Below are 26,990 nucleotides of genomic sequence, written 5' to 3' on the forward strand. Positions count from 1 at the left end.
TTTTTATTTTCTTTAAAAAGAGTTCAGAAGGCTAACATGGAGAGAAAAGAGAAAATTACATGGAGATTGACCAGAAATTTCAGGTTGAATGAAAAATTGACTCTTTAAAAAACAATTCCTTTTCCCCCTTTATTGTTTTTTTCTATTTTAAATTTTACCAAGCCAAAATTTCCAGCCATTTTTTGGCTCAGCTCTGTTACTTATTCAGGCTTCAGGCACATCAGTGATTAAATGGCTTTGCAGCAGTGTTTGACCTCTGTGCCTCTGCTCAACCCCAGTGAGGATGTGCACTCTTCAAAACCTTTTTTGGAGCTAAGGAGAGAAATAAGAATATATATTTTTGGGGGGTTTTTTTCCATCTTTTTGGTTGTTCCCCATCTCCTGCCCTGTCCATGCTGTGCATGCAGCACTGATGGAGTGGCAGCAGAGATTCCCTGTGGTCCCAGCACCCTCCTGATGGGACAGAGAAGCCCCTGTGCGCTAATGAGCAGGAAGCTCGTTACAGGGGGATCCAGCATAATAAACACCTTAAAGGCAGCACCTTTTGTGTCTGTCAGTGGAAAACAGTCTGAAGGAGGGCTGGAGCCTGGCAGGCAGAGGGCTGGATGCTGGTTTATGCAATCCATTAAACTTGCACTGAACTTTTTAAATCCCAAACTTCGTTTTGGTGTCGTGACCGCAGACGGGCACTGGAGCTGCATTCGCGCTTTTCATCTGCTGAAATATTAAAGCAGTTCATCCCATGGTCAGGATGCTGCTGGGTCTGCTGGAGTTGTCCTTTTTTGTTGCTGCAGCTCAAAAATTACAGCTGAAGGAGAAATTAATTTCCCTAAAGGGTTTTTTAATGCGGCTCTCACTGGCAAGCAGATTTTGTATTACTTCATGCGTTTCTCCATCATCGTTCTTGCTGTACTTAAAGTCTTGTCTCCTCATGACAAGTGCCTTTTATTTTCCAGAACTAAGAATATTTAAGAAATGCTTCTGATAACTTTTTTCCTTTTAGAATGGCACTTTCTCTGCACCTTTGTAACAGTGGTATCCCACTCTCCCAAGAAAAATTACCTTTGTGTCCCCCAAAATAGAAAATGAGTCTTCCTGAAGGCTCAGAGACTTAATCTGCACCATGCAGCCTTACAGAGAAAATTCTCTGACATCACTAAAACAAGTAGTTCTAAAAAAAGTTGAAGATTGATGTCTAAAAAGAAATTTAAAAGTAATTTTAGGTTCTGCAGCAAGTCCTGCAATACTTGTGGAGGCTTTTACAGCTGTGTTGCTCACCAGACAGCAGAATCTCACCTTTCATTTCAGAACCTGTGGCTTTCTAGGCTGTTCATTGTTGAGATGGATTCAAGTCCTAAATATTCTGAAAATCAGAGGTGGGTGAGGAGAGGCTGAGGATCTGCAGTGATGTTGCTCCTGCAGTTTTGCTGGGCTCAGTGGGGCTGTGGAGCCATCCCAGGGCCAAAGTAAAGGCTAAAAGCAGGGATGTATCCTGTCCCTGAGGCTTTGCCCTCCTCTGACTACTGATTTCCAGCACTTTTATCTTGCTGTGGAGTTTTTAGGGGAGCTGAGCTGCTCCCCAGCTGGGTTTCATGGTAGTGTGTGAGGCAGGGGTTGGTTTTGGGGAGTACTGGGTGCCTGTGGTCGATCAGGTCCTGGGAGAGATGGTTAATAATGGCTGCAGAGATCAGCTCCTACAGAAAATGGGTCTCCTGTCTGCTCCTCCTCCCTCTGCACATCCCATTTTAATGCTGTTTCTGCTGGTTTGCTACTCTTGCATCCACGTGTTGCCCAGGGCATCATTCCTGGACCTCATCTGTGCAAACAGATGAATGGTGTGTGAGCCAGAGCTTTGATTCCAGGCGCATGGGCAGGATCTTGGTGAGGCTCTGGGTGCGTGGGCACCGAGGGGCAGGGCACCTTTGGGGTGGTGGAGCAGCCCTGCCCATCACCTGCCACAGCGGGATGTCCCAGCTGAGCCTGGCAGGGCTGGGAAGCACCAGGAATGTCACCAGCCACCCTCGTGGGAGCTGGCTGACATCACTCCCGGGAAAGGGGGGAGCAAATGGGATATTGCCATGGCACTGCCCACTGCCAAGTTAAATATAAAGCATCTAGCAGAAGGCAGCGGGGTACTCGCCGCTCAGGAAGTCTGCCACGGGGGCATGGCAAAGTAAACACAATTTTGGGAGTGCTTCCCGCTCCTGCCCACTGCTTCAGCATCCTTTGGGATGAGGTGACAGGCTGGCAGCACCTGTGGTGGCACTGGAAATCCTCCCTGGGCCCTTTGGTGTCAGTGCCTGAGCTCAGAGCTGGAGGTGAGGGTTTGTCCTGTGGCACATGCAGTTCCTCTCGGATCTTCTGGCTGCTGGGGGAGTTTGACTGCAGGCTCTCCCTGCAGGCCAGAAATCCACGTGAAATGGACCAGACTAAACAGTCGATGCCTGTGCAAACAGTGGCATGTTGGAGTCTCGAGGTCTGGGGTGAAGCAGGGCTGTGTTGCTCAGGAAGGGCCATGGGGCTGCAGCTCAGCCAGCACCCTGCTCAGCTGTGCCAGGGAGCGTGCTGGCACTGTGGCACCTCACCTCTGCTCCGAGGAGGTGCTCCTGAAAAAGCCATGGAGAAGGGGAAGGCTCTGGGCGGTCTCATTTCTGTTTAAATCGCTGTTTTCCTCGCACTGGCACCAGCCCTGCCTTGAATTTTGTGTGCAGAGCTCAGCTTCAAAACCCAGAACCTGATGGATTCTCTCTGTACCTGATACCACATCCTGTGCCAAAGGAGAAATATATTCCAGCACTGGGGAAAAATAAGACAACAGGAGGGTGGGGGATATCATGGTGATTTCTTTGGAGATTTTAATGTGGTGCTGGGCTGTGTTTGGGGCAGGTAGAGCAATAGGAGTTCTCACAGGAGGAAGGTGTGTGGTTTCCTCAGACCAGCCTCTCAGTGCAACACTTAAAGGGAAAAAAGGGGTTTCTTTTTCCCTTGGCATTTTTTTTTCCCACTGGTGCTAAATACTTCTGCCTGTGCCTGGCTTACTAGTGCCAGAACTGGAGATTCACCTGCAAGGAACTGGGAAGTTCCAAGTTATAATTACAAGCCTTCTGGCTGTTTTCCTCCAGCTCTGCCTGCCAGAGGGATGTTGCTATATGTGAATATTAGCAATATTTAAATATTGCAGTTCCTAAGGCAAAAAAGTCTGGGGTGAACTGTGCACACTCAGAGTATCACCAGCAGATGGGAAGAACCTTTGTTTGTTTGTTTTGATCATGAATTGTAAACTAGTCTCAGAGTTTGGGGGAAATTGTGGCTTCAGCCTGCCTGGGGTTGTTGGCACTGAGGTTTGGATCTCAGGATCAGGGTGATGCTTGCAGTGTAAGAAAGCCTCTGCACTTCATTCCCTCAGTCTATTTAAGTCAATGACCATTTACTCTTTGGGAAAAAAATACTCTGAAACCATCCTGTTGCTACAGAGTTGGGTTTTTTGGTTGTTTTTTTTTTTAGCCAAATCAAAATTAGGCTTAACATTTGGTTATTCACTTATTATCTTTATTTTCCCATGCTGTCCGTGGTTGTGAGCATCAGAATGTGGGTGTGAGGGGTTTTTTTTTAGTTTGGTTTTTGTTGTTTTTTTTTTCTTGTTGGTTTTGTTGGTTTTTTTTAATCTTGTCATTATTTCATGGAGCATTTTTTGATGTCTTGTGAATCACCCACGGCTCATGGATCACAAATTGAAAAATACTCCTCTGGCATGTTTGAACCAGGGAAAGAACCCTGCTGGGGGTGGGAGGGGGGAAGTCTGCAAACAGGAGAGGGTTGTTTGGTAGTGCTGTTCTCACCATTCATTCTGCAAACGATCCATCAGATGGAGATGGAGGTGCAAGGGCAGGGAAGTTTTGCTCGGAAGGGGTGTTTTCAGTGGCCATTGGTACCCTGGAGCAGGTGCCCACATGATGCCCAGCACACATTATCATAGTTGGAGGTGCTGGTTGGAGTTGGTGCGGGCAGAGCAGGAACACCTTGGTGGCAGTGTCTTCTCTAGGTGACACCTGTTGCAGAAGGAGCTTCCACCCCTGCCATCACTCACCCTGGCCTCTCTTCTCCTTTCCCATGCAGGAGGGAAGCCTGTGGCCTTCGGAAAGCACCGTGTCGGGGACCGGCATAACCGAGGTGAGGGCGCCGCGGGTGCCGCCGCCTGCAGCAGGCCCAGGGCCTGCAGGGCCTTGGCGGGCAGAAGCCTGAGCTAGGAAATGCCAAGTCAGCATGACTGGACCCTAGCAGCCCCTCTCGTCCGCCTTTCGGACCCTGCTTATCTCCCTGTAAGCCCATCGGTCACTTTCCCCTGACCTTTACTACTGGACAGTTTTCAAAACCCCTGTAGGGTATAAAAACCCCTGATTCTGCCCGGTTCGGCAGAAGAGCTGTCCCTGGACCCTTCGCAGAGACCCAAATAAAAGAACCCTGCAGAACCCATACAGCGCTTCTCGCTCTCTCTACGTCTGCTGCCACGGCACCTAGGAAACTAAAAGAGCTGGAGATCACTAAAGAGCTGATTATCCCTAAGAGCTGCAAATCACTGTAGCTTGCCTAGGCTGCCTGAGCTCCCACTGAGCTATCCTGGCCTCCGGCTCTCCCCGCTGGGCAGAATTCTGCCCTGTGGGTAGTGACTGGTAATAGCTGGCCCCCAAACAGACAGCCGGGGCTCCGGGCCCATAGCCGCCCGTCCCGCCATGCCCGGCCCCTCACACCTCTCACCCTTTTCCCTCTCCTCTCCCTTCCAGCAGCAGATCTACACCCCGCGGCCCAGCGAGCGCCTGGCAGTGCCCTCCTTCCTGCAGAGGGACCGCTTCAACCGGTTCCAGCCCACGTACCCGTACCTGCAGCACGAGATCGACCTGCCGCCCACCATCTCGCTGTCGGACGGCGAGGAGCCCCCGCCCTACCAGGGACCCTGCACGCTGCAGCTGCGCGACCCCGAGCAGCAGATGGAGCTCAACAGGGAGTCCGTGCGGGCCCCCCCAAACAGAACCATCTTCGACAGTGACTTGATAGATAACTCCGTCTTCGGGGGGCCGTGCCCCCCCAGCAGTAACTCTGGCATCAGTGCCACCTGCTACGGCAGCAGCGGCAGGATGGAGGGGCCGCCGCCGACCTACAGCGAGGTGATCGGCCACTACCCCGGCTCCACCTTCTACCAGCACCAGCAGAACAACAACGGGATGCCCCCCATCTTGGAGGGCAGCAGACTCCATCCCTCACAGATCAATGGCCTTGAGAGCACAACGACGACGACGACGACGACGGCGTGGAACAAAGAGAAAGAGAAACAAAAAGGGCACCCCTTTTAAAAAAAAATGAAAAAAAAAGGAAAAATGAAAAAAAAAAGGCAAGAAAGTAAATGAAACACTCTGCACTTCTCATGAAAAGAAAAAGGAGAGAGAGAGAGAGAGTTGAGGAAGATGAGCAAAGAAAAAAAAAAGAAGCCCTTCCCCATCTCTCCATGTATAAATATTTACTTGTTATGTCTGGTCTGAATGCACAAGCCTACCAAGCTTGCAAAAACATTTCTTTATTGAGCTGTGTCTAGACGTTTAAAAAGGAAAAAAAAATTCAACTGTAGTCTTTTTTTTTTGTTTGTTTCTAGTTGGGCTGTGTGTGAATGCTTTTTTTTTTGTTTGATTATTTCACTTATCTTTAAAAACAAAATATTTGCACAAAAACCATTTTGTTTAAAGATCTGCAATATAAATATATAAATATATATTAAAAATAAGAGAAAGTGTATGTGTAAGGAGCAGGAGTATTTTTGTATTAGAAGAGGCCTATTCAAAAAAAAAAAAGTTGTTTTCTGAACTAGAAGAAAAATGGCAATTTTTTGAGTGCCAACTCAAAAAGCATGTATTACATTGTAAAAAAACAAAAAACAAAAAAAAAATCAAAAGCAGGGGTTTAGAGTTATTTATATAAATGTTGAAATTTTGCACTATTTTTTAATATAAATATGTCAGTGCTTGTGTTGGTCAAAGCCTCTATCATGTCTACCATGAACCTGTTAAGGGATCTATGTGGAAGTGAAGAACAAAGTAGCTGGAAGGGGAGGAGGATCGCTGGAGTGGAGATGCCAGCCCTGGGAGGAGCGGTGAGCGAGACTGCAGCTTATGCAAATCCTTAATTTCCAGAGTCCCTGCGCGTGGCCGCCGACAGCCACGGCTTTTATACATTCCCTACAAAGCAAGAGGAGTTGGTGTGTGTCTGTCTGTCATCCGGTAGGATTATTGGAGTAACAAGGTAAAAAGAAAACTCCCTGCTTCCCGCAGTCAGGAATGACTGAAGCAGGCAAAAATTACTTGATTTTTTTTTCTTTTTTTTTTTTTTTCTTTTTTTTTGGACAACCTCTAACTTTTTGGAGGGGAGGGTGGTGGGGGTTGAGAATAAACTTCTGTGTCTGAAGGAACAAAAGTGTTTTTTGGTTTATTTCTTTCCATGTTCAACTGAAGGGCCCTGTTGGAGCCAAAGTGGTGGTTGTGGAAGTCAATGTGAGGAACTGGTAACGCACCCACTGGCTGCCCTTCAGCTGGGTTTAAATGTCTCGTTGAAAGGACGAGCTGGAAAGTGTGGTGGTGGTGAACATCATTTTCATTTTGTTTCAACCTCCCAAACCTCAATTTGGGATAAACGGGCGCGGCCGTGTCCCGCGGCGCCGCCGTCCCTGGTTGTCGCTATTTTTGACGTTTGTTATCCAGCTAAAGAGGCACCAGGTACAGTAGATGGAAATGAGTCTGCTCCTGTGTTGTATTAATTAAAGGCTACAAAAATAATGCTTAAGGCTTTAGAAGCAACCCCCCTTTACCTCTTCTGGGACGTCCTCCCCCAGGTCCCGCTGCCCTCCCGCCGCCGGGTGTTGCGCGTGGTTCATTTCTCTTGGTTTCGGAAGCGCTTTGTCTTGCTCTGCTCTTGTTTACATTTTTGTCACCTCGGTGTCTGGTAGGGGCCTCACCCTCGTGGTGAATTCGCAGGTGACTGAGTGAGTGAGTGGGAAACCTGAGAGAGCGAGGGGGAGAAGGCGAAAGGGAGAAATCCCGTCGTGGGTCCCGTCTCTGAGCGCTAGGAAGGGTCGGTAGGGAGCCACAGAGAGCGAGGATTTCACAAGGGGGTGTGATTTGATTTCCTGCAGGATGCTATCTAGTAGAGTGACATAAATGAAAGATATAAAGGCAATAACTATTGTTTTTAAGCAACTTTTTTATTACTTGAAAAAAGAAAAAAAAACATAACCATGAGAACGGTTTTGAAGTTCTGACCATTTGAACAATATTTATATATATTTTAAAGAAGATGATGAATAGCTGAACTTGAAGTTTGATCATTGTTTTTTTTTGCTTTTTGCTTATTTTTTTTTATTTCTGCCTAGAAATAGTCCTGTACCTTCTCAATACTTCAAACTGCTTTTCCACAGCTCTTGAAATCTTCATAGTTTTACAGTTATGTAACCTAAATTTTGATGACCTAAAAAAAAGAAAAAGAAAAAAAAAAGAAAAAAAAAAGCCACAAAAACGAAAGTAATGCAAAGGAATAAATCTAGTTTGTCATGAAAGGTACAAAACTGGTGAATTTGTACGAGTTTTTAAAATGTATCTTTCCTTTATGTAACATGTCTATTTAGTGCCTTATTAAACAAACAGTAACCCTCCCTTACTGGAGAGGGGGACACAAAATCATCGTTAGCATTACAAGTAACCAGCGTCTGGTCTCTTGCTCCTTTGGACCTTGCATTCACTTTTCCAGTCCCTTTTTCCCGGAGCAGCTCCCTGTGCCTGGCCACACCTGCTGCTCCCTTGGCCGCTGCTCTGCTCCGACTGTTCTTAGGGAACTTGAACACGTTTTATGCACATTATCCTACCCGGGGAGGTAGGAATCTGTGGTGGATATTGTAAATGAGATACCAACCAAAAGAGAAAGCGAAATATAATATCTACTGCCCTCTTGAGCCAAAATGCGTGAATAGTGTTGTTGGGGTTGGGTGTGTTTGTTTTTTTGTTTTGTTTTTTTGGGGGAGGGAGGGGGGCGTGTTGTTCAGTGATCTGAACTAGTTTTGTTTGCTATTAAAAAAAAATACGGTTACCTCAGCAGATTTTGGGTGGAATATGCATCACATGTTTAAAACTGAGCAGTGAGTAAAGAGGTGGTGTGGGGTCCAGAGCTTGTTAAGAAATGAGATTGTCTTGTCACAGGGTGTCACCTGGCCACCAAACCCCGTGGAAAAGTCAGGGAAGTGGGCAGGGGCTGGATAGGCACAGAGGGGTAGTGGGAGAGGGTCTGAAGATGCAGTGCAATTGAACCCAGCTCTCATGCTTGAAAGTCCTCAAAATTTCAACCAATTCATTTTTCCCCCTATTTTTTTTCCTCCCTCCCCAATCCTCTCCCAGTGTGAGCTTTTATTTGTCTAGAGTCACCCCAAGCTCTGCGGTTGAGTGATCAGTTTGTTGAGTTCCTGGGTCCACTTTCATTTACCTCTTTCTCTAGTTTGGGGAGCTTAATGAGTGTGAAATGGGGTGGCTCATCAACACCAAATTTCTGTTGCAAATGATGCCTTTCAGCCCATCCTTGCACAATCCCCAGGCTGCCACCTTTCCCTGGTCTGCTGCAGCTCCAGTGGGGAGAGCCCCAGGTCCCAGGCCGTGGGTGCAGCTCCTCAGCAGAGCTCAGCTGTTATCTTTTGTCTTTCTTCTGTCCATCCCTCTCTTTGCAGTCCTGAGAACTGTGTATTTCAAGTGCAGATAACAGATCTGGGGCCCAGATCAACTCCCAAGTTCTGAATGGGTGTTTAGAAATAATGGTCTGTTCTTTTTTTTATTATTATTATTGTTGTTGTTATTGTTGTTATTATTATTATTACTACTATTTAATGTTACTTTTTGCCTCGGGGTCCATTTCTTCCCCATTCCCACGTCCCAAATTGCCACCAAGGCAGGGAATTTGCTTTGCACACCCTTGCTGATGCCCCGTTCCTCTGGCCTTGGTGCAGCTCAGTGGAGAGCGGTGCTAGAGTGTCCTGCAGCTGCCAGCACAGAGATTCAGGCCCCTTAAAAGTGATTTATTTTTAAAGAAATGCAGAAGAATCAAAGCACTGCTAATGCTTAGCAACCTCATGTCCTAGCCTGTCTTTTTGCTCGGAGTTTTAAGTCGCGTTAGCTTTAAAAGGGGTTGTTGATCTTACAGAGTTTCTTAGCTTACAGTACGGCAAACAGCGTCCCTAAAGTGCCCCCAAACCTCACTGGCCTGGAATGGGAACGTGGCTTTGCTGGTTCTGGTGGGTGGAAGGATGGGTTTCATTTGGGGCTGACACGTGTTCCCTTCACAACCCTTGGTTACACTGGTTTGAAGACTCAGCTTTACTAATCCAGCGTGTTGTTTCCATGAGTGTTACAAAATTCATTCTGTCTTAAGTGGGGTCTAAGGAAATCCAGTTGCTTTCTGGAGAATCACCCTTTTGTATGTCTATCGAATTATAAAATTGCACTAACTGCTATATTAAAAAAATAAAGAAATCAAAGCCCAATGTTTTTCCTAAGGATTGGGAAAAGACTGAATCAGATGTGTAGCATTAACAGTGCTAGGCCAGAACAGAATGAATTTTAATCTCTTCTGTCTCTGAACTGCTCAGAGATATTCTGTGTACAACACAAATCTACAACAAAAGAAAAAAAACAAAAAGAAGTTTTCCAGAAACTGCGCTTCAAATTTTTGCTGTACTATAGAAGCTCATGAAGGACAACATTAAAGTCCTAATTTGCCTGCCTTATAGACACATTTCATTGTATTAATATTTTCTTAAACTTCCAGTTGCATTGTGTTGGCTTTGGAGTTTGTTATAGGCAGTCCTGTATCCTGAGTTCTGTTCAATTTAAACTTATGTAAACTATTGACAGCACATGCAATGCAGTACTTATCTATATTTTGCTGTTTTAGTATGAATATGTACTCTGATGCCAATTTACAAAAATCTGTTGTAAACGCTTCTTGTGTACCAGTAACCAATAGTGGCAATTATATGTCATTCTAAAAGCTGCAATACTTATACAATAAATTTTACAATACTTTGGAAAATTTGCCTTCACCTTTTGCTTTGTTACCCAAAAAAAACCCCAACAACAAAAAACCAAAACGAAAAACCAGAGTTTGTCAACACAATGTAATTTCAGTTTTCCTATTTTCTTATGAATGTTGGAAAATGAATCTGCTCAGTTTTGGATATTTGTGTGGGTTCCCCCTTCCTCGTTGTGGAGCACAGCCCCAGCTCTGTCCCCGGGGAGCTGTAGCTGGTTCCTGGTGCATTTCCCTGCTCCCTGTGTGTGTGTGCACATAGAGCTGTTTCCTTTGGAGCAGGTCAGGTGCACCTACAGCTGTTTCCTTTGGAGCAGATCGGGTGGCCCAGCTCCAAGCCCAGAAGAAGCATTCCTGGTTTGCACCACTCTGTCCTACACACGGTCCTGCCTTTCAGCTGAGAACATCACTGATGGTCAGAAGGTCTTAACTTCAATAACGTCAGTCAACAAGAGCTGCACAGATTGACTCAAATCCTAAGCACAGAGAATTTGTGTGACTTTTTTTTTTTTTTTTGCCTTTCTGAAACTGTGGTCAGATTGCAGTGATCACATTAAAGCGATTGAAAACTTGACTGTTTGCAGGGGGTTTTCTTTTGTGTGTCTGAAGGATGGATGTCCTGTAGATTCACCCAGACCTCAGGTTTCCTCCTGGGGCTAAGGGATGTGCAGTTATTAATCCCTGGGGTTTGCTGCCAGCTCTGCCAAGCCCTTGGTCTCCCCAACCCTCTTCTCTGGCTGGTCACAAACGTGTAATTCAGGTGGCAGCACTGTTAAAAGTGTAAAAAAAGTTAAAAGTGGCCCCTGGTTTGACAAGCAGCTCCTCAGCTGCTTTGGATGGGCAAGTGGTGGACACTTGGCTTTGACTTGGGCACGAGGAGCTCCTGTGGGTTTCAGCAGGATAATGGGATGCTCTGTCTGTCCAGTTATTTGCAGCACAGCCCCAGGCTGATGGTCAGCTGGGAGAATATCTCTGGGAAGGAATGAAAGCAGCTCAATTGCAGCCCAGGGAGGAGAACCCCAAACCCACCCCTCTGGCTCTGATTCTGGATCTGAGCCACTCACCTCCTGGTTGAGGTTTGTTTGTGGGATTCCTGGTGTCCTCTGTGCATTGCTGCTGGAAAGACAGCCCAGGCTGGTGCAGTGCTGGAAAGCAGCTGCCCTTGGTTGGAACACTTTTCCCTGTGGTAGGAAGTCAGATGATTCTAGGGCTGTGCCAATGCTGTGACTCCAGTGCTGGCTTGAGCAGCTCCAAACCCTCCTTCCCACCTTGTGCCCAAAGAAACACCAAAACACAAAATTTCTGAGAGCTGGCAATGCCCCTGCCCCAACCCCAGGATCACAAATATCCAAGTGGAATGAATACATCCACCTTGCCCCAGGCATGGTGAGGCAGGGAAAGGGCAGGGCTTGGTTCGAATCGCTGTTTCGAAATTACATTTTTGGAATCACAGCTGAAACCAACATCTTCCCACAGAAAAAGAGAACTCAGCTGAAACCACATTTTCCAAAAGGGAATTTTTTCTAAATTACAAAAAAAAAAAAGGAATCAAGTTCAACCAGTGCAGTGTGTGGGAATGGGCAGAGGTAGTTGTTACTTAGCTACCTTTCCATGTCTGCTGGGGAGATCTGGGGACACTGCAGCGCCACTCATTGGCAAAAGATTATTTTTTAATGCTTGGGTTTTGGTCGGATTTTTTTTTTTTTTTAGCTCAATGGAAGAAACAATTCTGTGACTTTTGGAAACCACAGGTGGCAAAGCCTTTGCTTTTAAACAGATTTCTGTGCTGCAAGTGGAATGGAAGTTAAGAAATCAGGTTCAGATTTTCCCTGTGCTTCCAACACTGAAGCACTTCTTGCAGCTCTTGTGGGCCTCCATGGTGCACTGGCTGGAAGGTGCAAATTCCAACTGCAGAGAATTTAAAACATTTTTTTCTTTTTTTTTTTTTCTTTTTTTTTTCTCTTTTGTCTCCATATTTTCCCTGTTTGTCCTGATCCAGCTCTTCCTCTGTGCTGCTGCCTCCCTGCCATCCTCGGGGTCCTGTCCATCCTGCTCCTGCTCTCCTGGCAGGTGATTCATTGCTCAGGCTCATGCCTGTGTTTAATCTGGTTTGTGCCTTCAGGGCACCAAGCAAAGCCCCTTTGGGGCTTGTCCAGCTCTGGTGCTCAGGGATGGTCCCATCACTGATTCCCTCCCAGGAAGGACGGGGATGACCTGGAGTGCTTTGGGGAGTGAAACCTGGCATCAGCCTCTTGCTTTTTTGGCTTTTTAGCCTGCTCAAGCTGCATTTCTCTGGGTTGATTTATTGAGGTTTTCCCCTCCATGCTGTGCAGGCAGAGCCCTGTCTCACCACTGAGGGAGGGGAAGCCTTGACCAGGGACAGAAACCCTGAATAAAGTGGCTGGAAACATTCTCCCTGCAGTGATGGCTTTCACTGAGGTTTGGTAAGAAAGCAACGTGCTCTCACGGGGATCCTGCTGCTGACTCTCCCAACTGTAATGGGAATTTACTCCAAACACTTGCTGCTATCCCTTAAAATAAAAAAGTGAATAAATTCCAATTGCTTTGGCATACAACAGGGCTGTGTAACAGTAGCAAAAACAAAAGAGCAGACAGGAGAGAAGAAGAAATAATTACTGTCCTACTGCCCAAGGGTCCCTTCATTTAAGGTCTGATGGGGTCAAAACTGATTGCCCCTCCCTCTTCCCTGCTCAGGAGCCCTGCAGACAGCTCTCCCCTCTCCTTGGAACATCAGGGGCTTCGCTCAGGGCCAGGCAGGAGGGCAGCTGGCCCAGGTGGGGGATGTGGCCCAGGTGGGCACAATTTTGCCATGGCCCAGGAGGCAAATTTAAGGAGCTCCAGGGAAGGTGGAGATTTGTTCTGAGGGTTTTTCTGCTCTTCTGGTGAGTCAGAGCTACAGGAGGTTTTGCAGAGTCTTTCCTGACCAGGTTTCTGAAGCTGCCTGGATGATATGAAGAAAAGATAAACCCTCTGAAACAGCAGCCACCTTTTTTGAGCTGAGATTGGAATTTAAGGCATTTTTTAGGGTACACAAAAGGGGGTTTCAGGCTGTCCTGGAGCCATGCTCTGCCAGAGCTGTAGGTGTGCTTTTTCTTGCTCTGTGGCTGAAGCCCATTGATCATGGCAGCTCCAGGCCCCCTTCCCTTCTGCCTTGTGCCCTGGGGAGCCTGTCCTGGCTGAGCAGGGCTTGCTGGCTGCTGGAGACTATCCTGCCCAGCAGGTCAGGCTGGTGGCTGCAGCACTCTGGAGTTTTGTCCCTGTCCTCTGCCCACGGAGAGCCTGTTGTCAGGTAAGACTGAAAGGTGCATAAATGAAGTTTAGAGCTTTGGCTGAGCAGACTGCACTTGGCAGGGGAGAGGTGACACGGAGCCCTCCACGCAGTGAGCTTGGGGTGGGGTTTGCAATGCAGAAATGGGGGAGAGCATTCAGTGCAGGACTCATCACTTGTCAGCTCCCCGTGGGTATTCATTCCCCCCTTGCTCAGCCCTGAATCACTTCAAATGCACATGGTTGCCTTGGGATTGATTGTTATCAGCAGCAATAAATCACAATCACAGCAGCCAGTGGTGAGTTTTGGATGCCAGTCAAAATGCAGCTCCTCAGAGTATTTATCTCTGCAGAGGCAGGGAACCTGGACACTGAACAATTAGATCAGCGTGGCTCTGTGAAGCTGCATTTGATTAAGAGAGAAACTGCAGTACAAAGTTATTGCTTGGTGCTGCTGTGCATTGCTAATAAGCAGCCTGGCTTTAAAAACAGAGAGGCTGGAGATGGGAGCACAAAACCCCCCTGAGCATGGTGTCCAAGCAGCAGCAGCATCCCCCTGTCCCTCCTGCTGTGGCCTCGCTGCTGCTCGGGCACAGAAAGGAGGCAGGAGCTGGCCTTGGCCACCAGGAGTGTGCACAGATGTCCTCTCTTCTCATTCTCACTCTTCCTCATGCCACTGGAGCTGCTTCAGAGGCCTTTAGGATGGGCACAGAGCCTGTGGGCAGGGCACGGGGCAGTGTCCGTGTGTCCCAGGCAGTCCCTGCAGTGTCACAGCTGGCAATTCCCAGTCTGCCACTCTCTGTTCCCAGCAAGGGATGGGAACAAGCTGGGCTTGGCCACAGCTCCTGCTCCAAGACAGCACCACTGAACCCACATCTCCAGGAGCAGAGCAGCCAGCTGCCTTTCTGCACGAGGCCTTCACACATTTCTGCTCTTTGGGCCCATTAGGGTGGGAATTGAGCATCCTAAACACTCCAGCTCTAAAACAGTCATGCAAGCACCCAGTCCTGCAAGACCAGCCCCTTCTGGGTGCTTGGTTTTGGGGAGGGTCTCTGCAGGTTGGGGTGAGCAGCAGAGCTGTGTGAGGAGGGAGCTGGGTTAGGTTTAACTTGGGGTCAGTGCACACCAGGTGATTTCCCAGGGAGGGTGATGGGCTTCATGCACAGCTTTGTTCCACACAATTTATTAATGTGCACACACAGATTTTTTTTTTTCTCCCTTGGATCTCAAACCCAGGCTCTGCAAGGTTCAGATGAGCAGAACCAGGGTAACAAACAAATGTTGAATGACCCTGGTGGGCCCCACTGCCAATCTCATCTCTATTTTTCCCTTGAGAGCTGCTGTTCCTCTCTGCTCTGCTAAGCAGGTCTGTTGATTTTCCTTCCTGAGGAGGAAAGCCTGAGGTTCTCCAAGAGCCTGGCCCTGGTGCTCTCCCTCCCCACTCCCAGGGCAGCCTTTCTGTGGGCATGGAGGAGCTGAGCTAAATATAAGCTGTGGAGGGGAAAGCAGGGGGAGTTGGAGGAGGTTGAATGAGAGGATCTGTTTATTTTCCCTCTGATCTCTGAGCCCTGTTATGTTTTATTGCTTTACAAACAGGAGGTCTGGAACACTTCCTTCCCTCCTGTGCCAGTGCAAGGTCAGCTGGGTGCATAATGCCTGCACTTGAAGGAAAAAATACCAACTATTTACAGTAATGCTGTACGAGTGGCATGAAACTGGAACTCTATTTACTTTCTCCAGGCCAGGTTTTACTGTAAATGCCCAAATAAGCTATTTATATAAACAATTTCTGTGTATTTGCACGTCCACCCCACTGCTGAGAATTTATATCTGATGAGTAACCTGTGTCAGAAGAGCAACTTTGATTGCAGAAAACCCCTCTGGAAGGTGGTGCAGGCAGGTGCTTTATGTGCAGAGGATCTCAAGGAAGGTGAGGCACCTCCAGCACGTTTGTTCCTTCCCTCTGCAGGAGGATGTGGTGCCCACAGCCTGGCAATGCTTCAAAAGAAACCCATTTTGGGGTGTGTGGTGTTTGAGTGGCTGTGTCAGAGAGCAAAGGGGCAGAACCAAGGAATAACTGAGATTCCTCATGCTGTAGAAAAGGCTGGTGTGAGGCAAGGCTTTAAGGAAGCAGACTAACTCAAAAAAATGTGTTCAGGTTTACTCAGCTCTCCCCATTCATCAGAACATGCCCGAGTCCTCAGTGAGGTTTCAGCTCAGAACAGAGATCTGGGACTGAGTCATGAGCGAGTGTAACTGCTTGTGAGTAATTGCTGGAGCCAAATGTCAGCTTGGAAAATGGGCTTCATCTCTTCTCTCAAAGTTCTGGTTTATGGGAAAAGGCAGTGGTTCTCCTTTCAGTTCCCTGTGTGGGTAAAGCACAGCCACGAGTTGCTGCTGTGGGTGGGAGTTTGGCACCCCAGGACATTCTCCCTGCTGCTTTCTGTCCCTGTCCTCAGCTGCTGCACTGGCTTTAGGCCTTGGGCAAACGGGACAAATGGCATCCAGCACAGGTACAGGTTGCTTCTAAAGAAATGCTGCATTATCAGCCTTACACAGAGAAATTCCTGCCTGAACCCGAGGCACTGCACCCTGCTGTCCTCCATCCCCACCCGGGTCCCTGTTAGCCCAGGACTCGCCCATGCCTTGAGGGCCAAGGTTCAGCTGCACAAACAGCCCCAGCCCTGTCCCCCAGGGCACCCCAAGGTTTTCCTGGCAAACCCAGGGCTGACACTTCCACCACTGTGATCCCCAGCCTGCCCTTCCTGGGTATTGCAATTTCTTCTCCAGATCTGGCTGAGATACAGGGTGACAGGCTAGAACTGGAGTGGAATCAAAATTGCATTTTAATTGTAAACATTTGTCCAGAAATTAATGTTTCTGAACTAATGTTTCTCTCCGACCAGTGTGTTCAGAAACAAATGACTCTCACTAATTGATTTTCCCTGAATTGTACACGTAGAAATTCAACCATGCATAATTGAAAATCCCCCTCTTTCAGCAGGTATCCATATAATCACTCAACTGATGTGTTTGCTTGTCCTCTGGCAGATGTCACCTAGGACTCACATGGCTGGCAGGAGGGGGCTAATTTCTCCAATTTTTGTTCCTTGTGTTGGATTAAACATTGAAAATCACTATAAACAGGCTTCCATATCTAATAAATTTGCTCATAATCCCAAACATGTACCTATGAGGGGATGTTACTGATGCCTTCCTCCTTTGGAAAGGTGTATTTTATACCTTCACACCTCTGAGGTCAGTAATCCCATTTGTCCCAGTGTATAAAACAGTGCTGAGCAGCTTCCAGGAGCCTTTCAGCAGCTGATGCACGGCTCCTCTGCAGCGGGGGCAGAAGGGACTTGGCTCTGAAACCTGGGCTCTGCTGTGCCCAGCCAAGAGCCTCAAATCCCCAGGACCCCCCCAGGGAACTGACAGCCCCAGGGAGCAGGAGCAGAGCAGAGAAGTGAGTGTAAAATCACTTTGAGTGAAAGGAAGGCTGTGATTCACTGCTTGGTGCAAGAGGCAGGTGAGATCTTGCCCTGCTGCAAGCCAGCTCCTGGGGGTGACAGCAGATTCCAGGAGGGTGAGCAGCAAGTCCTGCACGCAGCTGCTGGAAATGGGTGTGTTTTAGGGGAGCTGTGGGGTTGGTGTTAATCAATTTTGCCTGCTCCAGTAACAGCCACAATGGGTCCCAGCAGGGCTTTACAGGAGTTTCCCTGGGGTGCTCTGACCTCTGTTGCCATCAGCCTTAACAGGCAAAACTAATCAAGGTCTGTTCAAAAGTAATTTTGCATCACAGCGTCTGTTGAGGAGCAGATAATCAGGTTTTATTTATTTATTTGTTTGTTAATAAAGCTGTATAACAAAGGATTTCATCATTCCAGTGATATTGAATGTAATGTGCTTGCAATAATTAATGCCACCGCTAATGGAGGATTGGAATTTTGCCTTAATTATATCATTAAGGCACATTTCATGCATTTAATTGTTTTTGTAAGATGACAGCCAACCTCTCCTGCCTCATATTTCCCATTTCCAGATTCAATTACTTCCCATGCAAGGGCAACCTGCTAGTAATGGCCTCTCACAGATTTTGCTTTCCAGGGGAAATCAAGTGGGTTTTGGTTAGATATGCCAATACTTTTCAGGTTAGCAAAGCTTTTACGTGTTGTTTGTCAATGTTAGTGATGAACAGATGCACTGAACTCTCCCTCCCTCCTTGCTGGCCTGGATTTAATGAAAAATAGGGGTGGGGGGAAGGGGAAAATGTGTCAAGACAGAACAAGAAGGTTAAAAATCAGTCACAGGCTTTATCACATGCCTTGCTGCACCTGTGGGAGGTTAAGTTTGGGTAAAACACGTCATGTCTGATCCAAAATCAGGAGTCCTGGAATCAGCAACTGCAGCCTCACAGGGGAGGATGCTGTGATCATTCTCATGGGACACCAGCAGTCAGGAGGCTCAGGGCTCTGTGCAAACTTTCCTGCTTGTTCTTTGGAACTAAGTTTGTGTCTGTAAGGCCAGAGTCAGTCACCCAGCAAGCCCAGGCTCCTGGAGAGGCATCTCAGAGGAGTGAGGTGAATCAGTGAGGCTCATTGTGCTCCAAACCAGGACCCAGTGCCCTTGGCTTGGTGGTGCACAGGGGTTTGTTTGGGATGAGTAAATACAGTTTTCACTGGACAGGAATTTATAGTTGTGTCTGCAGCTCCCAGCTGCTCAGGGGGATGGGAGTGGTGTGTTTCTCTGGTTTGTGCCTTCTCTGACTGCAGCTCTTTCCCAAATCTGTAATCATTGCTGCATAACTACATAAAGGCACAATTCAGGGCGAGGATGGTAGGAAATGGGAAGCTCTGCTGCAATACAGAAAATATGAAGTTGCCTTGAGGGCAATCACTGCTGGGTTTTGGACCATCTGAGCTAAGCCAAAACCTCCCCAGATGCCATCCAGGTGGCAAAGCTAGCAGCCCCCAGTTGGAATGTCACAAAAAGCAGGTAAAGCAAGTGGAGGAATGCGAGTGGATTGTGCAGACAACAGAGTGGGAGCTCCCATGGCAGGAAGCAGACTCAGCAACTGGTGAATACTTTGAAAACCTTTCCAAGTTGTTCCTGCAGCACTGAGTGTGGGAAGCATTTGGGAGCAGGCTTTTGTTCCCAGGCTGTGACCATGCTGCCGACTCGACCTCAATTAGTTCAGTTTGGAGCCCAGGGGAATGAAGCCAACTGTGCTTTCCTTCTCTTCTTCCTTCCCATCCTTTCTTGCTCGGTGTATGACAGAGCTGAAGCTTGGCCAAGGCACAAACCCCATCCAGCCCTTGCTGGGATCTGCAGGAGAGGTGGAGGAACCCTGTGGGACACAGAGAGGAATCCCTCACCAGAAATGTCCTGCACTTCTGCTTTGCCACTGGCCTGCTGGAAAGCTCTCACTTATCCTGAAAGTGATGAGGGACATTCAGGCACCACGTCCTGGTTGCATGAAGCCCACTGGGGAAAATAACTGAGACACAGACACAAAAAATCTAAATAACAGGTGTGAGAAGCACTCATTTCCACTGTACAAGGCAGTGCAATACCATCTCACATATTTCTACAAGGAAACTGAATTTCCAGTTCAATTTTGCTTATAGGTTCTGTTTCTGGAGTGTTTCATCAATAAATACCTTCCCTCCCCAGCCCCCTCCTTACTGTGATTGTTAGTAACAAATTTCTGTTGTGTTTCATTTCAGGTTGTCCAACAAAACTGAGCACCATTAATTGTCATTCTTGGAATAAGCAACAACATAATTTATCAATGTGGCAATAACAGTAATGTTTGTATTTCCCAGTCTTGAAACAAACTCTTGGATTGGAGATGACAGCATTATAATTGAAAATAATGGTAATTATCTGTCTGCAAACATGTTTTGTTGCTACGCTCAATATCTTCTTTGAAACCAGTCATGAACTGAAGTCACCAAAAGCAACAATAAACTGAAAAGTCATTTTCCTAGAGATTGGTGCACTGCATCTGTTGTGTGGGAAATAACTCTCCTTTTTCTTTTGTTTGGGATTCCAAAATGGTCTGTGGATGGAGAATTTCAAATCAATACCATCAGGAAAAATCAGCTGCTTCTATTTGGCTGAATTTGAAATGTTATATGATAAGATGAGTGTTTTTAATATATGGATCTATATGTATGTACACCTTGAGATCATTCATATGGAAACAAGACACCTGCTGTATCAAGATGAGAAGGGAACATCAACATAATCCTTTATGCTTTCCTAGTGAAAATTGCCAAATGTGTGTTGTCAAATGTGGGCACCATATTGAGTTGGGTGTGAGCTGAGCACTGCCTGAGCCCAAGGAACAGCATTTCCTCCTGGGAATTCTGTACCAGGGCAGGGCAGGGATGCTTTAGGCTGTGTTTTGTGCACATTCCCCTTTTCATTGCTGGTTTCAGGTAATCCCCCCCTTTTGCTTTGCCAGGTGAGACACTGACCCCAGCTCCAGCTGGGCAGGGGAACCACGGGGCAGCATCTCTGCAGAGCATCCCCACTGCAGCCAAGAACCAAATGAGAATTTTGGATCTTCCAGCCTGGGTTTGGGGCAGGAGCAGAAGGCAAGGGCTTTGAAGGTGGCAGCTGCACTCAGAGAGGACTCTGGGTGTCAGGGTGGGGTCCAGCTCCTCACAGCCATTTACACCTTCTCCTTGGATCCTCATTTCACTGTAAGCTATTGAATCATTCCCTTATGAACTAGTTTCTGTTGTCCTTATTAACCAAGGATTAATTAATTATTAATTAAGCAACCCAGGCTACTTATTAATTCAACTTGTTAATTAAGTACAGGATACTAACGAGGCAGCTTGTTAATTGAGTTGTCAGAGTGAAGTGAGGATGGAGGGGAGGATTTTTTCCTGCCCAGTGCCTGTAGCAGAGCCAGGAATGTGGCTCCATGTGGGGACATTGGTCGTGGGAGCTTCCTGAGTGGGGTCAGGCAGTCACAGATTGGGAGAGCTTTATTTACATTTATTTCCTTTTACTGTCAGCCCAGAACAACCTTTCCAGAAGAGACTCCAGGAGCTGCAGCCCAATATTTCAGTGCTGTGTGCAGGACCAAGCAGGGTAAGAGTGGGGACAGGACCAGTGTACCCAGGGGACAGAGGCATGGAGGTGACCTGGAGCTGTGGGGGATGATGGATGGCAGTGGCCTCCTGCTTTCCCCAGTCTTAATGAGATGCACAATGGGAATTTTGCTCCTTGAAATCCCTTTAGCCTAAGACAAGAAAGCTCTGCAATTTACAGACAACAAGAGCAAGAGATGAGGAAGGAGCTCTCTGCTTTGTCAGAGCCTTTGCAGGGAGTGAGAGCCACGCTGAAGCCACCTTGGGTCTGCCCCAGCTCTGCTTTTTTGTTTGCAGGACCAGGCCAGGATCCACTGAGGATGGAGCTGCTGTGAGGACAAACTCCTCCAGCACTGAGGCTTTGTGGGACAGCCCCATCAGCATCTTGCTCTGCATTAGTGCCAGGTGGTCAGGACTGGGACAGTCATTTCAGGATGTTTTCTCTGGAAAGTTTGCTGATGGGCCATTTCTTGTTGCCAGCAAGACTCCAGCATCAGTGGTTTGTTCCACTGCAAATGCCATTCCCCAGGCGAGCTGAAAATAAAACCATTTCTAATCACTTCTGAAAGTTTCTGAAAAGAACTGGGGGAGGGGGAGAGCTAATGAGGAAAACACACAGCTTTAGAAACAGGAGAGCATTCCCTGAAGTCAACAGAATAAAAAAAAAATCTTTTTGAATATTCATTTCTACTGAGATTTTCTATCGCTATAATTAATTTGTCACAAATACCCTGACAAAGCATTTCTGGTGGAGTGATGAAGGCTACAGGCAGAGGTTTACTTAGTGTCTTTTGAAGGAAAATAACTAGCTACCAAATAACTTTAAACTCCTAAAGCTTTTCTGGCTTGATCCTGCTTTCATTAAAGAATGCTACTTGGCTTTGAAGACATTTAAAGCTTTTGAAAAATTGTTACATGGATTTATTTTTGGGTTATTCGGTCCCCTTCTGGCGTGTTGGTGTATTATTCACTTTGAGAGGCATCAGCTATTTGTTTTCTCTTCATGGAGAGGAACAAAACAAAGCCTTTAAAGCACCCATGGAGCCATTCAGGCTCAGTCCTGGTTTCCCCCTTCCTTCCTGCACTAACTCGGGATCCTCTCCACCTTTACCCAAAATAAGATTTCTGACAGCAGCCCAATAACAAATCAATGCTGAATGTCTTGAATGACTGAAAAATAAAGACTCTGCCACCCCAGACTGGATCAGGATCCCTGCTGGACCAGCCAAGGTCAGTGTGGGGAATTAAACTCTTCAAGGTTTCCTCCTTTGTCCTTCTACCCCCAAATTCCTGCACAATGACGGGACATCCTTGCAACTGACTCAAAGCAGCAAAAATATTTGTGTGATGGGAGAAGGATGAGGCCTGATTCTGTAATCATTCCTCACCCCAAGGAGCACCTGTTCAATCAGATTGCTCATGTAAGGAAGCTCCACTGACGTGAGTAATCGTGGCAGATTCTGGCCCTGAGTTATTACATGAAACCGTCTCAGGCTCAGGAGAAAGCTGCATGACTCAGACCTAGCTTTAAAAAATAAAAGTTTTAAATCCCAAGTTAGGATGTGCCATTTGGCTCCTGCTGAAGTTGGTCTAAAAAGGCAGCACTGAATAATAAAAAAGATCAAGCTTTTGATGTTAAATTGCATGTTCAAGCATAAAATCCAGCCTTGATGATGAAGCTTAGCCTGGCTTTTTCACTCGGGCAAAGACACTAAACAAGAGCCTTACACTTTTTCTCACTTAGAGGAAATGTCTGTGCATTTATTAAAAAAAAAAAGTTTTGACAGATAAGTAATTAGGAAACATCTGGCCAAACTGAAGGCAACAGAAGTGATTCCAGTCAGAGGTGGTTCAGTGAAAGCTTTTCATCTCGACTCCAACAGAAACGGCAAATTTAGCCCTTTAAAAAATTATATATATATATATATAATTCCAGCTTCTGATGAAGTGTTAAAAAGTGAGAGAGCAAGAAGTGCAGAGACATCCACCCAGCCCAGGGCTGGAGGAGGAGGAAGAGAAGGGGGAGGAGGAAGAGCCCTGGCTCTGGCAGGATGAGGTGTGTGCCAAGGCCCTGGAGGCAGGTCAGGTGCTGGGACAGTGGCAGGGTGCTCTGGATGGAATTCCCAGGTGCTTTGGAAGGATTTGGATGGAATTCCCAGGTGCTCTGGTTGGAATTCCCAGGTGGCTCCAGGGCTGCTGTGTCCCTGTGGATGCTGGGGTGCTCCTGCAGCACTGTGAGGTGAGGCTGGGGGTTCCCAGGACACCAGGACAGGAGAGGCTGGGGGTTCCCAGGACACCCAGGACAGGAGAGGCTCTGCCACTGGCTCTGTGTGAGTGGCTGAGGGTCACTGCTGTCCCTCGTCTCATCCCTCCCTCTCAAAGCTCCGTGGGAGCTGTGCACAGAGTGGTGGCATATCCTCACTGGGGATTGGGGGTGAGGGATGCTCCCCTTCAGTTTCCACTCTGCAGCGTGTTTTGAAGTGCTTTGCCCACGTTTAGTGAATGCTGGTGGTTTGGAGGCTCCATTAAAGTAAATCCCAGGGTTCTGTGGGTGCTTCCTCACCCAGCTGGGAGGATTTTAGTGAGCTCCCTCAGGGGTGATGTGCTCCCATGGCGTTCTGGCTGCCAAGTGCCTGCTGGAAATATTCCTCCAGGCTGCTTTCAATTTCAAACCAACCTCATTCTGAGTTTTTGGGAAAGGTTTTAGATATTTCTTTTTCATCAAGCTGGTAGATTTAAACATCCTATCCAACCTCTTCAGCCCCCATGGCCCTTCTTGTTCTGCTCACATGTGAGCAGGGCTGAGCAGGACAGCCACCTCCCCTCTTTGCAGCACTCAATCAAACCCTGCTGCTGCTTTTAGCTGCCCATTTTTATAACTTTAACACACCAGACCAAAAGCCCAGAGCAGAAGTCGCTGCTCAGCACCCAGCTGCAGCCCTGAGCTCTGCCAGGCAGGGCAGGGGGGCAGCAGGGACAGGAGTGGCAGAGCTCTGGCATGTCCCTTTGCTGTCCTGCCCAGAGGGAAGGAGAGGAAGGAGAGGGTCCTTGATCCTTGCTCCAGCACAGCAGCCATTTCAGGATGCTTCTTGCACAGCTGGAAATCACAGCAAGAGCTGGAAATCATGGGAGGTTTGGCAGGATTCAGAGGGAAAGAGGGAGCAGTTAAATCCCTTGGGAAGGGTGAAAGCTCCAAAGGCATTTGGAGGGGCCCGGGCTCAGCGTGGTCCTGCTCTGCCCAGCCCCCAGCAGGGCACCCACAGCTCCTGCTCTTTGTTCCACAGCCTGTCCCCACCACAGACAGCTGGAATACCTTCCAACTGGGATGGAATTATTGTTGAGTAAGGAAATATGTGCTCTGTAACCTCACTGCAAAAAAACCTCTGTAAGGCACGAACAGGAAGTGTACAATATATTCCTTTCCAAATTAATTGCTATTATTCTGATTAAAACACATTATCATATAAATATTTGATTAAGAATGTGATTAAATCTTTCTTGCTCATGAACTGTGACAACTTTAAAGTCTAACCTTTTATAGCTTGGCATCACATCATTATTTTTCTCATTAGCTACATTTAATAATTCGATCTCATAATATGCTTTGCCATTTGGAACCTTCCTTTGTGTGCCAAGTTCAAATCAATGCTGTTAGTTATTTGTGCCACTGCAGATAATTAAACAGAAATTAACAGCAATTTCACCCTGCAGTCTGGCTGTGGGTAGAGGAGCTTTGGAGAAGGGGAGCAGATCACAGGGCACAGGTCAGAGGGGTTCCTCTGCCAGCACGGTGTGCTGAGCTGGCCAGGAGCAGTGAGGGGAAGTGGAGGTGTCTCCTGGGGGCTGCAGTAATTCAGAAAGTCCCTTTCACCAGGTGAAGCCTCTGGGCATCACAGAGTGAGCAAACTTGCTGTGGACTCTTATGAATTATGCGAGAGGGTAAAGTGGGGTAAAGTGAGGGGTCTTGGGTGTGTGGGGAGGAGAGCCAGAGGAGCTCTCCGTGAGGCAGTCAAGGAGCACTCTGAGCAGAGCAGGGTCCCCTCTCCAGGACACACATCCCTGGGATGCAGGTGCTGCCTGGCTCCTTCCCCTGGCCCCGGGCCGTTCCTTTGGGGAGCTCCGTGTGCTGCAGCCTCCCCTCCCCTCAGCAGGATCAGCCCTCACAGGCTGTCTGGATGCCTGTGTCTCTCCCAGCTCGCTGCAAACAGCCAGAGCCCGCTTTCCTAATTTAAACCTCACACAAAAGCTTGCCTTACATGGTCACCCATGCTATTTTTAGCTCCGCCAATTAATCCAGCTCCGTTTGAGCTGGATTAGAGATCACATACCCCCTTAATTATAGGTGTATAAACTCCAGACTGGCAGCTGTTTTGACATTCTCAGCTGGGAAATCTGCCCCAAACAGCCGTGCCCTCCCTGGCGTGGCAGGATCGAGGCTGGGCCCTGCCTTGGTGCCCATCTGCTGCCGTGGCACCGCGCCTGCTTGGCCGCCTGCCCTGGGCACAGGTGCCAGGCTCAGTGAGCTGCCAGGGGCACCCTCCCTCCTTCTTCTTTTTTTTTATATTTTTTTTATTTTTTCCCCCCCTCTGTAGGAAATTCTCCCGGCTCCCCAGGGTTTTTCTTCCCACTGAGGACATCTGCCAGGAAGGAGAAGGAGCCTGTGGTAATGCTCTTCCAAGGTGGGGTCACCATGGGGGGCTCTGGATGTGCCTGCCCCACACCATGGGCAACGGGGGCAGCTCCTGGCACTGCCAGAAAGGAGCCTCTGTGCAGGGATGCTGGCCTGGCACGGCCTGAGCTCCCACACCCAGAGTGCCAGCCCATGAGGGGCTGCCCGTGGCACTGCTCTGTGCCCATGGCACTGCTCTGTTCCCTTGGCACTATTCTGTGTCCGTGGCACTGCCCTGTGCCCGTGGCACTGCCCTGTGCCCATGGCACTGCTCTGTGCCCGTGGCACTGCTCTGTGTCCATGGCACTGTTGTGTGTCCATGGTTTCTGTGGGAGCCTGTGGGGCTGCTGAGAATCTCAAACCTTGCAGGGCACACGGGCGGTTCTGGACATCACGGGTGACCCCACAGCTGCTGCTCTGGTGCTCCAAGGGTGGCACCTTGCCCCTCTCCCAGCTGGGGCTCCTCCCCTGGGACAGGGACACCCCAGTGAGGAGCTGCCCTTTTTATTTCCATATGGGTAGGGGAGATTTTAAAGCTGAACATCCCTAGAATTGCCCATTTCAGTGCTGCAGGCAGGAGCCCACTGACACCTAGAGCAAAGAGGAAACTTCAGAGAGAGTTCCATGAGAACCCTCCCAGAGGCAGGAGCTGTCACTGGAGACCACCCCGTGGCACCTCCAAAGGCCCCACGTGTGGGGCAGGGCAGGACTGGAGGCTCAGACCCTGCTGTCACCATCCCAATCCCAGCCAGGGACCCTGGGGTGCAGCTGCCGTGGCTGTGGCAGGGGAGGGCCCTGGGCTGGGCCATACCTGAGCAGTGACACAATGTCCCAGCAGAGCTGTGACAGTGCCACCCCTGTGCAAGGGTCCTGCTGCTCCAGCTCTCCATGCCCAGTGGTCATCCTCGTTGTTTTCTTTCCTGGGAGCTGGAGGCTGGACCAGAGCTGGCACAATCGCTGTTGGATCCCAACAAACACTTTTTTGTTTCAGTGTGATATCAAATGCTTTTGAGCCGAGTGAACAAAGCACCCCCTTGCTGGGGCTCCCCCTCCTCGCTGTCTGGCAGTGTCAGCAGCACCAGCACAGCACAATCCTCTGTCCTTGGCCTGAGAATCTCACTGCACCTCCTGGATCACATTTAATTCTGTGTTTCTGTTGAAGTCTGGCACACTGCATCTCGTGGGACAGCTCGACAGCCAGGCACAGGCTCCCAGAGGAGTTTTCCATTGAAGCTGCAGCCATCTACATTTACTCCTCATGTTTTCCACTGCCCACTGGGGACACAGCCATGTGAGTGCTCCAGTGCTGCCCTCGCAGGGAGAGGCTCAGTGCTGGGCTGGTTGTGAGGCTGCTGCCTTCAAGCAAAGGTTTTCCCTGGCACAGGGCTCAGTGAGAGCCCCCCTGCTGCAGGGCTGGTGAGGGGTGGCTTGTGCAGCCAGGGTGAGTGGTGAGGGTGGAATGAGCTCATTTCCAAGTCAGCTCTGCAGCTGCCTGGGACAGCCCAGCTCTCGCAGCTGGCAGTGCCATGCCAGGGTGCCAGGGGAGCCCTGGGACACTCTGGGGCCCGAGCAGGAGGCACAGGAACAGCACACACTGCTGCCAGCTGCTGCTCCTCAGCAGAGAGCTGCAGAGGGAACATGAGGGTTTCCTGAGCTGCTCTGACCATGGCAGAGCACAGTCTCACCTGTGTCTTTACAGAGCTGTTTGGAAAGAACACTTGTCTGTAGGGGTCAAGAAGGGGAAAGTGGGGGTGCCTGCTTTTGTGGGCTTTGGGAGCTCATAAAAGCTTTGGTGGAGCTCTGGGGGAAGGCTTTTAGGCTGT

At 48.4% G+C, this 26,990-nt stretch overlaps 1 protein-coding gene and 2 long non-coding RNA genes across 12 annotated transcripts in view; 2 read left to right on the forward strand and 1 right to left on the reverse strand.

Moving 5' to 3' along the window:
* Positions 1-7,559, forward strand: part of PMEPA1 (prostate transmembrane protein, androgen induced 1) — a 263,958-nt gene extending 256,399 nt beyond the window's left edge. For 4 of the 5 annotated variants that reach the window (XM_064391277.1, XM_064391278.1, XM_064391273.1 and 1 more), the window contains 2 exons: positions 4,117-4,170; positions 4,782-7,559. In XM_064391277.1, coding sequence (XP_064247347.1) covers positions 4,117-4,170; positions 4,782-5,348 — 621 coding nt within the window. In that variant the 3' untranslated portion in view covers positions 5,349-7,559. The remainder of the gene's footprint in view (positions 1-4,116; positions 4,171-4,781) is intronic. The other variant, XM_064391274.1, reaches the window with a different exon arrangement.
* A 245-nt stretch (positions 7,560-7,804) lies between these two features.
* LOC135281934 (uncharacterized) lies at positions 7,805-14,870 on the reverse strand. The gene is made up of 2 exons (XR_010348340.1): positions 11,169-14,870; positions 7,805-11,076 (listed from the first exon to the last, which is right to left on the reverse strand). It is a non-coding gene; the product is annotated as an uncharacterized LOC135281934 (long non-coding RNA).
* LOC135281931 (uncharacterized) lies at positions 12,967-20,975 on the forward strand. 6 transcript variants are annotated; one of them, XR_010348337.1, is made up of 5 exons: positions 12,967-13,414; positions 19,119-19,270; positions 19,862-20,102; positions 20,424-20,499; positions 20,796-20,975. It is a non-coding gene; the product is annotated as an uncharacterized LOC135281931 (long non-coding RNA). The 6 variants fall into 6 exon arrangements; XR_010348336.1 differs by having other exon boundaries at positions 12,968-13,414; positions 20,807-20,975; XR_010348335.1 differs by having other exon boundaries at positions 12,968-13,414; positions 19,862-20,009.
* Positions 20,976-26,990: the final 6,015 nt, after the last annotated feature.

This window comes from Passer domesticus, chromosome 16 (genome assembly GCF_036417665.1).
Source record: "Passer domesticus isolate bPasDom1 chromosome 16, bPasDom1.hap1, whole genome shotgun sequence".
Lineage (NCBI taxonomy): Eukaryota > Metazoa > Chordata > Aves > Passeriformes > Passeridae > Passer > Passer domesticus.